At 42.3% G+C, this 13,733-nt stretch overlaps 1 protein-coding gene across 1 annotated transcript in view; it reads left to right on the top strand.

Annotated features, from left to right (window-relative positions):
• The first annotated feature begins 6,691 nt into the window (after window positions 1-6,691).
• The window catches only part of MOV10L1 (Mov10 like RISC complex RNA helicase 1), a 34,863-nt gene continuing 27,821 nt past the window's right edge, over window positions 6,692-13,733 (top strand). The window contains exons 1-3 of the mRNA XM_049814525.1: window positions 6,692-6,832; window positions 12,747-12,903; window positions 13,315-13,427. Of these exons, the coding sequence (XP_049670482.1) occupies window positions 6,707-6,832; window positions 12,747-12,903; window positions 13,315-13,427 (396 nt within the window). The 5' untranslated portion in view covers window positions 6,692-6,706. The remainder of the gene's footprint in view (window positions 6,833-12,746; window positions 12,904-13,314; window positions 13,428-13,733) is intronic.

Genomic DNA, 13,733 nt, shown 5'->3' on the forward strand with positions numbered 1-13,733 from the left:
GGGTAATACTTCACATCTTTTTCAATGAATGCTAGGTACTGGTTTGCTCTAACACAAATTACCATAGATGAAAAACAGGATCATACTTCATCTCTTTCCACCAGTTTAGGGAGATCAACTTATTTTTTACACTAAATTGGTGAGATATTCAGGTATTTACTTGATCTAATCTCTTTGAATAAAAAGAATTTATAAAGTCCTGCACCACTGAACAGAGCAGGGCTCAAACCCTAGAAATTTTTCTTCGCAATTCCAAGTGTTTCAGCCAGTATTACACCTGAAAGCTCCCTCTCTCAAGCGTGGCAGGCACTACAGTGATTCCTCAAGTTATGTTGAAATTCCTTCTGCCCCTTTTCCTGTGCACTTCTCAGTATTTGCCATTTTCCTTTTTGCACAGAGGTTCACGACACAGTTACTGTATCCTCTGCATTTGGCATCGGTGTCAATGAAAACACTTAAACTTCACAGTTCAGTTTCTACTCTAAAGGAGTTACTTTTAAAGGACATCCAGACTGGATACTGATCTTTCCTGCCTAGGCCATTTTCTTGCAGTAAGATTCCTGAGAAGAAGGCTGTTACAAACTACAGGACCTTCAGACAGGAATTTATGCATGTATAATCACTCCTCCAGAAAAACAATTTATTCAATTTATTATTTTTGCCAACTAACACTCCTCTGCCTGCACTCTACAGGAATCTTAGTGGAAGAAAACAGTAGTTAAAATGCTTTAAATCAATGTATCTAGAAGTGGAGGCTGTCGCTGCCTCAGCACTTTTCTAAAGAGACCACTTACTACAGACACATGCACGTTTCTCCTCCCAATAGCATCACCTCAGTCACTTCAGAGCAAGACACTGGAACCTGTGTGTAATTACTGGCAACCAGAATTTCTTCTGGTCTAGGAACTGTACAGAACTCTATAAAGGTATTAAACAATCTGCAATGCACTCCTAAGCCTTTTTTTGCCTAAATAATGCTGAGCTAACCATACGAGTAGAAAATAAAAGGTTGCCAAAGTCAACTGCTACTCTAGTCTCAGAATCTAATCACAAGACTAGGCTGCCTTTCTACAACAGCCATAAAGTAGCTTCCCATAAAATATACACTGCTCTTCCCAACTTCCTGAAACCATCTCCTGTAAGTCTTATGTGGCAGCTCCCATTGAAGTTACTGGGATGCTGAGCTCATCAACTCAAAAACCATGCTTTGTGAAACACTATTTGTTAAACAAAATATAAAGGGGGCTTATACAAAATACTTCAAAGTGCATTGCGTGAAGAGAACTGGTAAAAATACCAACTATGGAAATGGTAAGCAACAGTCAATAACATTTTGTTTCCTCTAGAGCCACAGCAGCTCCTACATTGATAAGACAAAAATACGTATTTTTGGGGTCAATCAAGTTTACAGTGTTCTAGAGCTTATTCTATCATTTTGAAACTGGCTGCTACTGAGAGTATAGCAATTCAACAATACACCATTAGCACGTACATACTCTCCCATGCACTCCATTTTAACACACTGGACAGACTCCATGTCTGACTTATTCCCGGTGCCACACAAACGCACCAAGTACCCTCAGCCCAGGTGAGATGGCAGCCTGCGTGTGGGCTTTGCCTGCTCAGGGCTCCTTGCTCACATAAGCCAGAAAACCTGTCATACACTATGATCACAATTCCAGACAGCATCACCATCACTTTGCTTTAAGCTTTTTGTGGTAACCACACCCCACCACCTTCAATGTCTCCTCAACCCCTGCCACCCTGAAACCCTACCGAAGGGGATCCTCTCACCCTCCTTTCTGCCAACGGTCCCCACCACTCGGCCCTGCCAGGAGAGAGCCCTGTGCCGCCTGTGGCGAAGAGGCGGCGGGCCTGACAACAGCCCGCCCCGCCCCGGCTCCACGGGCATCGTCCCCTCCGAGCCGCGGGCAAAGGTGCCTCGCAGGGCCGCCGGCTCCTCACAGCGGGGCGGGGGGGCGCGCGGCACCCCTCAGAAAAGGCGCGAGAGAAGTAAGCTGCCACCGCTCGACGCCCCGTGACGTCACGCTCGAGGCGCGCGGGCTGCGGCGCGGCGCTGCTCCCTCAGCGCGGTGCCGGGCGAAGCCGCTGGCTCCACCCCGCGCGCCCGCAAGCGGGAAAGACCGCCTCAACCCCCAACACCTCCCCCGCCCCGTGGCACACGGCGTGCGCTCTTTCACGTGACCAGGAGCGAGCCGCGTGATTGGCCGGCGGCGTCGTGGGGGCTTCAAACGCGGCCGTAGGAGAGGGCGCTGAGGGGGCGCCTGGAGGGAGGTGTTTGCTGTGGGGTGCCCGGCATGCTCGGCCTCTTTTCTAAGGCGCTCTCCTACTTCTGGAGACGTGCAGGTGACGAGGGAGGAGAAGATGAGAGATGGGCGGTCTCAGGTAGGAGTTCCTGGGCTCGTTCTGGATTTGCGGGGCCTGTGTGCAGCTTCAGAGTCCTGAGGGCGTTGGTGGTCTCGTCCCCCACGCGAGTGTGGCTGAGTGAAGACCTGTTGCCTTAAGAAAGGAAATCAGGAAAAGAAGACGGCTTTTTGACTACAGAGTGTGTGGGAGGGTTCCTAGCAGTACATTTTTTTGCTATGTTTCCTGAGTAGGACAGATTGCTGTTGCTACTTTGAGTATGGAGGTGTAAAGGGAGTGTTGTGGTGGTGGATGGTGGATGCTTTGGGCTTCCCCTTGTGATATTGTCTTAATAAATAAACCTTATTCATCTTTCTTGTGCTGTAGAATGGAAATGATAGTGTAGCTTTGATGTTTTGAGGCTCCAAAATGGTGTACATTTAAGATGCCTTTAGTAGCATTACTCAATGTAGTAAAAAGTGCTTTTTTATATTTATGAATACAGAAAAAAAATTACTTACTGTATTAATAGTCTTGACTGTGAGTGTAGCTAATAATATGCTAGAAATATAAATTAGCATACTTCAGTACAGCTTTATGCCTGAAGTTGTACTGCAGTGCTGTTGAGTGAGTGTTCGTGTGGTATCTAAGTAGATACTACTTCTAATCCAAAAGACTTGAAACTCCTAGGTTTCCAGAGAAACAGCACAACATCTCATTTCAGAAGTGTATTAACTATAATATTATATAAAGAAATTTGAAGAATTAATTTTTATAGTTTATTTACTTTTCCTGCTTTTTCAGTATAGAAATCTTAAATGTGTTGGATTCCCCATGCAAACTATGCTGAGAACTTTTTTGCTATGGAAAATCTTGAAAATAGTCATTGGCCCCGTGCTTTTGCAAAAAGCTGTTTAGCTTGCAGGTATTTTTTTAATCTCAAATTTTTCAAGGTTTTTGAATATATCTATTTTATATATTCAAGTGCTGGATTCTGTACCTGAAATGGGGTAGTACTGGCCTGGCTAAACAGAGAACTTTGGCTGCAACTCAGGGGAAAAAAAAAGGAGGGAGTTTATGACCTTTGGCAGAAGGGGCAGGCAACTCAGGAGCACTGCAAGGATGTAGTGAGGTTATGCAGGGAGAAAATTCGAAGGGCCAAAGCCCAACTAGAACTTAATCTGGCTACTGCTGTAAAACACAATAAAAATGTTTCTGTAAATACATTAGCAACAAAAGGAGGCTATGGAGAATCTCCATCCTTTATTGGATGCGGGGGGAAACATAGTGACAAAGGATGGGGAAAAGGCTGAGGTACTTAATGCCACCTTTGCCTCAGTCTTTAATAGTAAGACTAGTTGTTCTTGGGGTACACAGCCCCCTGAGCTGGAAGACAGGGATGGAGAGTAGAATGAAGTCCCCATATCCAAGGGGAAATGGTTAGTGACCTGCTACACCACTTAGACATACCTAAGTCTATGGGGCCAGATGGGATTCACCCAAGGGTACTGAGGGAGCTGGCAGAAATACTTACCAAGCCACTTTCAACCATTTATCAGCAGTCCTGGCTAACTGGGGATTTCCCAGTTGACTGGAAGTTAGGGCTTGTGATGTCCATCTACAAGAAGGGCCAGAAGGCAGATCCAGGGAACTACAGGCCTGTCAGTCTGACCTCGGTGTTGGGGAAGGTTATGGAGCAGATCATCTTGAGTGCCATCACACAGCTTGTACAGGACAACCAGGTGATCAGGGCAAGTCAGCTTGGGTTTATGAAAGGCAGGTCCTGCTTGGCTAACCCAATCTCCTTCTATGACAAGTTGACCTGCTTAGTGGATGAGGGAAAGGCTGTGGATGTTGTTTACCTGGACTTTATTAAAGACTTTGTCACCATTTCCCACAGCATTCTCCTGGAGAAACTGGCTGCTCATGGCTTAGATGGGTGTACACTTCAAAACAGGTTGGATGGCTGGGCCCAAAGAGTTGTGGTGAATGCATGTGGGAACACTTGACTCGGTGACCACTTGTGAAAATAATGATATTATTGCTCTGGTTGGCAGAAAGCCAACAGTGAGGTTCCTGGCGAAGTAATTGTGCTGAAAGAGCACAGAGCCAAGAATTGTGTAGACATAAGATAGTTGCTGCTGAGTGGAAAATTTTGGAAAGTTTCTGCCTATCATTGCTGGCTGTTGCGTCAGCTACAAGTAGTAGATAAAAGGACTTGTTTTGTTCAATAAAGGGTCTTCATTTGCAACCAGCTTTGGAGACCATTTTCAATTGCAACAAATGGAGTTAAATCCAGTTGGTGGCTGGTCACAAGTGGTGTTCCCTAGAGCTCAGTATTGGGGCCAGTTCTGTTTAAAGTCTTTATCAGTGATCTGGACGAGGGGATCGAGTGCACCTTCCGTAAGTTTGCAGATGACACCAAGTTGGGTGGGAGTGTTGATGTGCTTGAGGGTCGGAAGGCTCCACAGAGGGACCTGGGCAAGCTGGATTATTGGACCGAGGCCAATTATATGAGCTTCAACAAGGCCAAGTGCCCAGTCCTGCACTTGAGTCTCAACAACCCCATGCAATGCTACAGGCCTGGGGAAGAGTGGCTGGAAAGCTGCCTGGTGGGAAAGGATCTGGGAGTGTTGGTCAACAGCCAGCTGAATATGAGCCAGCAATGTGCCTAGGTGGCCAAGAAGGCCAATAGCATCCTGGCTTGTATCAGAAATAGTGTGGCCAGCAGGACCAGGGAAGCAATCATCCCTTTGTGCTCAGCAGTTGAGGCTGCACCTCAAATACTGTGTTCAGTTGGGGCCCTCACTACAAGAAGGATATTGAGGTGCTGGAGCATGTCCAAACAAGAGCAACGAAGCTGCTGAAGAGTCTAGAGAACAAGTCCTATGAGGAGTGGCTGAGGGAACTGGGGTTGTTTAATCTGGAAAAAAAGGAGGCTGAGGGGAGACCTTATTGCTTTTTCCAACTACCTGAAAGGAGCTTACAGTGAGGTGAGTGTCTTTTTTTTTTTTTTTTTTTTCTCCCAAGTAACAAGCGATAGGACAAGAGGAAACAGCCTCAAGTTGTACCAGGGGAGGTTTAGACTGGATACTAGGAAAAATTTCTTCACCGAAAGGGGTTGTCAGGCCTAGGAACAGGCTGCCTAGGGAAGTGGTTGATTTGCCATCCCTGGAGATATTTAAAAGATGTGTTGATGTGGTGCTTATGGGCATGGTTTAGTGGTGGGTTTGGTAGTGTTCGGTTATCAGTTGGACTTGATGATCTTAAAGGTCTTTTCCAACCTAAATGATACTATGATTTTACAGTTATACATACAAATTGGGGGATGAGAGGCTGAAGAGAAGCCATGTGGAAAGAGATCTGGGGGTTTGTGTTGATGGCAAGTTGAATATGAGTCAATAGTGTGCCTGGCACCAAAAAGGGCCAACTGTGTCCTGCGTGTCAAGCACAGTGTAGCTGGCATCAAGCACAGCATAGCTAGCTGGCAAAGGGAGGTGATTGTCCCACTCTGCACCGCACTGGTGTGGCCCCACCTTCAGTACTGAGTGCGGTTTTGGGCACCTCAATGTAAGAAGGACATCAGAGTGTGTCTAGAGGAGGGTGACCAAAATGATGGAAGGCCTCGAGGGCAAGACTTACGAGGAGCAGCAGAAGTCACTTGGTTTGTTCAGCTTGGAGAAGACAAGGCTGAGGGGTGACCTCATGGCAGTCTACAGCTTCTTCATGGGGGGCAGCTGAGGGAGAGGTGCTGATCTCCTCTCTCTGGTGACCAGCGATAGGACACGAGGAAATGCAATGAAGCTGTGTCAGGGAAGTTCAGGTTGGACATTAGGAAAAGGTTCTTCACTGGGAGGGTGGTCGGTCACTGGAACAAGCTCCCCAGGGAAGTGGTCACAGCACCAAGCCTGTCAGAGTTCAAGGAGCGCCTGGACAATGCTCTTGGTCCTATGGTTTAATTTTAGGTAGTCCTGCAAGGAGCAGGGATTTGGACTCTGATCCTTATGGGTCCCTTCCAACTCAAGATATTCTATGATTCTTCTCATGCAGCTTAAAGAATGTTGTTTTTACAATGTAGTTTGTATTTAACTAGCTTGCTTAATTGGTCGAAACCATAACTTGCCATAAGACTTCAAGACTGAAATGTGAAACTAATTAGTTGGAACTTGTTGGTATGACTTCTTGATAGAAGGGGTGGCACTTCTAGTAGCTTTAATTACCTGTTGCATAGTTCTGTAAACAAATTATTTGTTTTTATGTCAATGCTTTTCCTCTGGATGCAGGTGATAAAGAATTAAAAACTGTACACGGAGTAGTGACAAGATTTTGCCATGGTTATGGGATGATAGATGACACGATAATCTTCACAAAGGATGCTGTTACAAAAAATATGCCTCTGACTGTTGGACAGGAAGTTACTGCCACTGTTGAAGAGGATAAAACATCAGGTGGCTTGAAGGCTATCAGGGTAAGAGGTGAAGAAAAATAGTAGTCTCACTTTCTCTGTAAATCCCTTGAGACTTTCTTTTGGAGGTTGCTATAGTTTTAGCCTTCCAAATTCTACAAAATAGTAGAAATTGCCAGCCCTTTACCCAGTGGGTATAAGTTGTTTTGGGTTTTTTATTGTTATTTTATTCTATCTCATTTAAAATGTTCTTCCTTTAATACTGATTCTCTGAATATAGGTCTAGATGTAGCGAGTATGATACTACTGGTTGATAAAATTGCATCAGAATTTGTTTAATCATACCTAGTTCAAATCTCTGTGTATTAACCTTTTTGAGCTTCAAAGTCAATTTTATGTTACTGTTATATGAATGGAAAAGAAAATAAAAGCAGGGGCTGCTAGTTTACACTTGTTTGCACAGAAGTGAATTTCAAAACTTCTTGTAAAAAATCAACAACTAAATGTCATGGAGTTATAAAAATGGAGATTTCAGTACCTTTCTTGCTTAACACTTCATTTGTAAACCTACTTCAAGCTTGACTATACTTTGTCAAAACTTTAAACTACTGTAATTTTTTTTAATCTTATAGGCTCAATTCTTGGGTACCTATGATAATCTACCTGACAAAGACTGAGAGCAGTGCAAAAGCAGTTGATAACTGGGTGGTACAGAAGAACCCATCTTCTTGGCTTGTATATGCTTGGCTTAGCTGCATTATACTTTAAGTACAGCACTAGACTAGTGTACTACATGTAATAAACTCACCCTGACCAAAAGTCTGAGCCAAAGCTTTAGCTGCTGTACAGGGCAAATCAGTTGTGGTTGGTTGACCCTGGCTGGATGCCAGGTGACCACCAAAGCCACTCTCACTCCCCCCCCTCAGCTGGACAGGGGAGAGAAAATATAACAAAAAGCTCGTGGGTTGAGATAAAGACAGGGAGAGATCATTCATCAGTTACTGTCACGGGCAAATCAGAGTAGGATAATGAGAAATAAAACTAAATCTTAAAACACCTTCCCCCCACCACTCCCTTCTTCCTAGGCTTAACTTTAATTCTTATTTTCTCTACCTCCTCCCACCAGTGGCACAGGGGGAAGGGGAATGGGGGTTGGGGTCAGTTCATCACACATTGTCTCTGCTGCTCCTTCCTCCTCAGGGGGAGGACTCCTCACTCTTCCCCTGCTCCGGTGTGGGGTCCTTCCTACAGGAGATGGTTCTCCATGAACTTCTCTGGTGTAAGTCCTTTCCACAAGCAGCAGTTCTTCACAGACTGCTCCAGCATGGGTCCCTTCTACAGGCTGCAATCCTTCAGGGACAGACTGCTCCAGTGTGGGTCTCCTGCAGGGTCACAAGTCCTGCCAGGAAATCTGCTCTAGTGTGGGCTCCTTTTTCCATGGTTCCACAGCTCCTCCCAGGAGCCTGTTCCAGTGTGGGCTCCCTACAGGGTCACAGCCTCCTTTGGGCATCCACCTACTCCAGCGTGGGGTCCTCCCCAGGCTGCAGGTGGATATCTGCTCCACCGTGGACCTCCCCGGGCTGCAGGGGGACAGCCTGCCTCACCATGGTCTTCCCCACGGGCTGCAGGGGAATCTCTGCTCCGGCTCCTGGAGCACCTTCTCCCCCTCCTTCTTCACTGACCTGGGTGTCTGCAGGGTTGCTTCTATCACATATTCTCACTCCTCTCTCTGGCTGCAGTTGCCGTTGCATGGGGTTTTTCCCCCTTTTTAAATATATTATCCCAGAGGTGCTACCACTGTTGCTGATGGGCTTGGCCTTGTCCAGCGGCAGGTCCGTCTTGAAGCTGGCTGGCGTTGGCTCTGTCGGACAGGGGGGAAACTTATAGTAGCTTCTCACAAAAGTCACCCCTGTAGCCCCCCAGCTACCAAAACCTTGCCACGCGAACCCAATACAACAGTGTAACTAGTTTAAAAGTTAACTTGTGTTATCTAGTAAATGGATGTTTTATAATTAAACATCTTATCAACTCATGCTGTCTATAAAGAATGTAATCAGCAAACATAGTGGCTTCAGGGATCATGTTTCAGATAATAAGAAAGTAATGATTAGTTGAAGTATTCTAATGTATCTAGTGATCTTATTAGTAAAGTTCTGATACACAGGTTTAATAAGTGTGTAAGTAACCAGATTAAAGACTTTGTCATTACTATGTTAAATTAGCAAATGATACATAACTTGTCAAATGGAGATCAAAATCCTGCATTGATTAGCATATAGAGTTTCTGATTCCTCATGCCTTTCTTCTATGCACCATCCTGATTTTGGTACTTCAGAGACATTTTGGTCAGTTACTAGCAGTGTCCAGAGATAACCAGCTGTCTGTCATATGGAAGTGAGTTTGTACTACTTTGACACATTTGGTAATTCTGTTGGTATGAGATGGCATATATTAATAGAGTGAATTACAGCTGGTAATGTACTGCACACTTTTCAGAATTAGTCTGTTGACCAGCCCTGAAACTGTTCATACTACTGGTAAGCAGAGACATACCTTTAAAAATACTTTCATCTGTCACCATGGGGTTACTTCTTATTTATATTTCTCTTCTGTTAGACGTGGCTCTTCTCTTGATGATAAACTTGAGCAGCTGAAGCTCCACTGGATTTTTCTCTGCACTCTTTTGGAAAAGAGCCTTGTGGCTTTTAAGTAAGGCCCTGAATATCAGTAGAGGCATTGACACGTCTAGGGAAAGCAAGGTTGCATGATGTACTCTCTTCCTTGCTCCCTATTCCCCCTCGAAATTTGAGGATTTGACCCACATGTTTTAATTTTCCACGTGTCTGAAGGTCAGGCTAACTCCATAAACTACTGAACACTTGGAAATCCAGGGGGTCATGTACATCTGCAGAGTCCTCTACAATGTATCTGTGATGTGCAGGAGACCTAACTGCCAGTGTCATTGTTGCATAAAACATCTAATTAAAATTGCGAAAAGGATGCATATTGTGGAAGCCACATGTTGTGTGTACATAAAGCTCACATACACATCTATGACTGGAAGTATACTAAAAATTTTAACGCTGCCTGTTGATGATACTTAGATTTTGAAGAGCTGCACTTAAGGCCCGTAGAGTCTCTATAAAGAATGACCAGATACCAGGCTGCTTTGTGAGTGTTCACATGAGCAGTTTAGTACAATACGTTTCCAATCACTGTAATGGTCTTCCTTTGAGTATGACTCTGTGGATGAAGGATAAGTGAAGGTTGGTCTTTTCTGTGAGAAAGAGTTGCCTCCTGTAAAACACGTTAGTACAGGTGTTAGTCTGGAAGGTTACTTTATATTTCTCACCTTTTTTGTGTTGAATTTAAAAGTTTCCCTGGGATTCAAAGCTCTAACTTCATCAGCCACTATAGCTGTTAATCTTAGGGAAAGATCTTTATCTAATTAACATATATATAGGAAACCAATGCAAAGATGCTGAATGCCTGCTGAAAGCCTTTACTGTAATCATTATTTGTCAATAATAAATACACTTTTCATCTGAACATGATAATAGTCCATGAGATGTATGCCAGGCTAAGGGGGAAGACAAGTTTTCTTGCCAAAGTAATGAATTGAACATGTTAAACTCTTCCCTGGAGGCTGGACTTAAGCTTTAAAATAAATGCATACCTATGAGAACTTTTTTCCTCTAATGGTTGAATTTGCAGTAACTGTACTGTGTCTGATAAAATGACATTGACTAGAAATGTGACTTCTCAAGCAGGAGTGGTAGACAGAAGATACAGACACTAGAAGACTAATTTGATTTGTGTTTTACTCTGTGTAATGTGTGGGGGTTTAGATGCACTTTTCTGTATTCTTGCATTCTGTAGACTACTGAGGAAATGCAGTAGAGTTACTTGTGTAGACTTTTTTGAAGCTCTGTTGCTGATGTAGTAATAACTAACGATCTCATGAAAACTATTTCTGAGATGTTGACAGTTAACAATTAGTTGGGTGTTTTGTTTTTTTTTAATCTGGGTTTGTTAGGCATCTGGTTTTTAATACTTTATTTCGGGAAGATTTAAAAGGTTGCATGCTTCCATTTTTCTCTGTTCTGTCCTTCCTTTAACTCAAAATAGCAACAAGAACAATTCCTGAAGGCTAAAGTAAGAAAGATGCTTCATACTAAAGATTAGAACTAGATAAGAGAGCAACACTAAACTGTAAAATGAACTCCAATTAGATACAAAATTTTGAGGGGAGTTTTTCTTAGCAAATCCATTTCATTTTGAAAGCAATGCAGTTTCATTGATTAAATAAAACAGAGGAAAGAATTTTAGCAGGGAGAGAGTTTTATTGTATGATCTAAAATGAAACATAAAAGGAAAATGAAAGAGAAGTTTCATTTCTAAAATGGTACCAGCTCTAGTGCTATCAAAAAACCTAGTGTCTTACTAGGTAACTAGTAAGATAACTTTATATCTTTTTATTTTCTTTAAGTAGAATGACTTTCCTATGTGAAAACTAAGTATTGTAAGTCCAGCAAGCAATATCAGTGCTTGCTGGTAAAATAGTACTCGCACACACAGTCAAAAAATAAATTACTTTAAATCTTCATTCTCCTTCATTGTTTTCCTTCTGACTGACAGCTTTCACAATACTGTTGAAATATTGTCATCACTCCAAAATACATAAATCTGGTAACTGAAAACTACATAGGGATTTAAAAAAAACAAAAACAAAAAAAAACAACCTAGGATATTTTATCAATTGGGGCATGTTTTGCTGTATGTGCTAGGTAATGGCCAGTGTATTTTGTACGTTTTCTGAAATAAACGGATTTAGACTAGTAATTGTCTAGTCTAGACTAGTACACCTGTTGTTGGAGTTACATTTCACTTGTGGAAACAGCATAGTGTTGTTTAAAGTGAACAGTGTAATGGTCACTGCAATAGAGTGTGCTGGGGTAATATCACCAGTCCTCCTGCAAGCTCTGCAATGGGTATATATGCCACCACAGCAGGTACATAGGAAGTGTCCTTGTCCTAGCAAAGGATGAGTCTGCCTGCATAAACACTATGTAAATTTTCAGCAAGTACTTTCATGTGGAATTTTTTTGCCAGTGCCTTTGCTAAGCAAGTCTCCATTGTAAAAGGAGCCGATTCATGGGCTAGTCCAGGTAGCTTCCCTTACCAGTTTTTATTTTGGGACCTCAGCATCTGGAATAGGACCCCTGTGATCAAGACAAAGCAGTTAACGTTTGAACTGTTTCTTCTTGCTTTATAATGTAAGTGTTCTTTGTGAAAATTGTGCCTCCAAGGAAGAGAACTCACAGTTCTAGGACTTCTAGTAATTAAGAGCAGAGATAGCTATATCCTTGCCCCAAAATAGCTGGGCAGAAAAAATGGTTTGTATAACTTGATAGTTTGTAGCTTGTGTTCTGCAGAGGGCTGTTTAAGTAAGCAAACTTACATTTGAGATGGTGATACGAAGAGTCTGTAAGAAGCAGCTCTTTAGAGGTTTTTGGTTTTTTTAATTCAGGTTATTAAAGAGCAACTGAGGGGCAGTCTGAAATACATAGTGTTTATAAATAGCATCTTGAAAACTTTTTTTTTCTTTCTGAAATAGTGATGTTCTAGTTCCACTTGTGTACAATCAGACTGCTGGGGGGGCAAAGTCCTCTTGTCAATATGAAGAAAATTCTTAGGTAGACCTAAAGCAAGGGAAGCATGAGAAAGATTTGACAAATCAACATGTGATCATAGTAGTTGTCAGTGTTGCAGCATACAGCAGACTTCTAAGAAAAGTTACTTGCTGTTTACTCTTCATGTTTTTGTGTACAGAAATGAAGAGCTACAGTGAGTATAGAATAAGGAGCTTGACTTCCATAAGCAGTTGAAATTCTGATATTTGTTGTAGGAATGTATGTTTAACATAAAATTCTAAGTATCAGCTGTTTGAATGTTGGGGTTTTTTTTGTATTAATAGGTAGATGCAGCCCAGAACACGTGGGGAGAGTCCAATCCTGCTTGTGATGCTTCTGAACTAAATATGAAAATATTAATTGGCAATGTTACCTCTCTCTCTAAGGATGGTGGCTATATTAATCAGAATACTTTCTTTGCAATGGAAGACGTCTGTGAAGGTGTGTTGGGACTTTCTTGTTTGCTCTTCCTTAATTTTTTTTATATGTACAATAGAAATATTTTTCTGGTAAACTTACAGTCCACATCCCAAGAAAGTTCTAATAGAGTGTATGTAGTGAAACAAATATAGGGATTTGGGTGAAGAAAGCTACCTGTTCATTCTCACTGAGCATAACTTGCAAACAGTCATGTAAGCCTAAGTTACATGTAAGCAAGTGTATTCTTCCACTAGTATCTCTTATGTAGTTTGTCATAACCTACTGGGGAAGAACTGCGAAGAGACCTTTGAACTCAGCAGGTCTGAATACTGCATTGTTCTGGCTGGTCATTTTATTTAATTTAAACTAGTTCTGTATGGGAGTAATGTAAATGTCATCAGTAGCAATTGAAAAATGTACTGTTTTGCATAGGTTTCGAACCTTGTGAAGGTGACTGGGTGCAAGCAAAATATTTGATTAACCCAACAACATGGAACAGTGAAGCAGTTGCTGTAAAGCCTTTGAGATATAAGCAAATAGATAAGGTAAATGTTTTGCACATTGGTTTTGGCAAGAGGAATCTTGTGTGCAGTGGGGTTTCAAAGATGGTTTTAAGTTGCTAATATTGGTAGATATTCTGTAACACTTCTTTATTTAAAAGATAAAACATATCAACTCATCTATTTATAGGATTATTTCTAAAATAACAAGGCTTTTTGAAAAAGCATACACATTTTGGTTAGAACAGGAAGAGTAACTTATTTACTGGCTACCAACTGTTGATTTGGATGCTTACTGTTTTAGTTACATTGGTTGTAATGAGGATGTGTGGATTTTCAAACTTTTTTAAG

This window comes from Accipiter gentilis, chromosome 11 (assembly GCF_929443795.1).
Source record: "Accipiter gentilis chromosome 11, bAccGen1.1, whole genome shotgun sequence".
In the NCBI taxonomy this organism is placed as follows: domain Eukaryota; kingdom Metazoa; phylum Chordata; class Aves; order Accipitriformes; family Accipitridae; genus Astur; species Astur gentilis.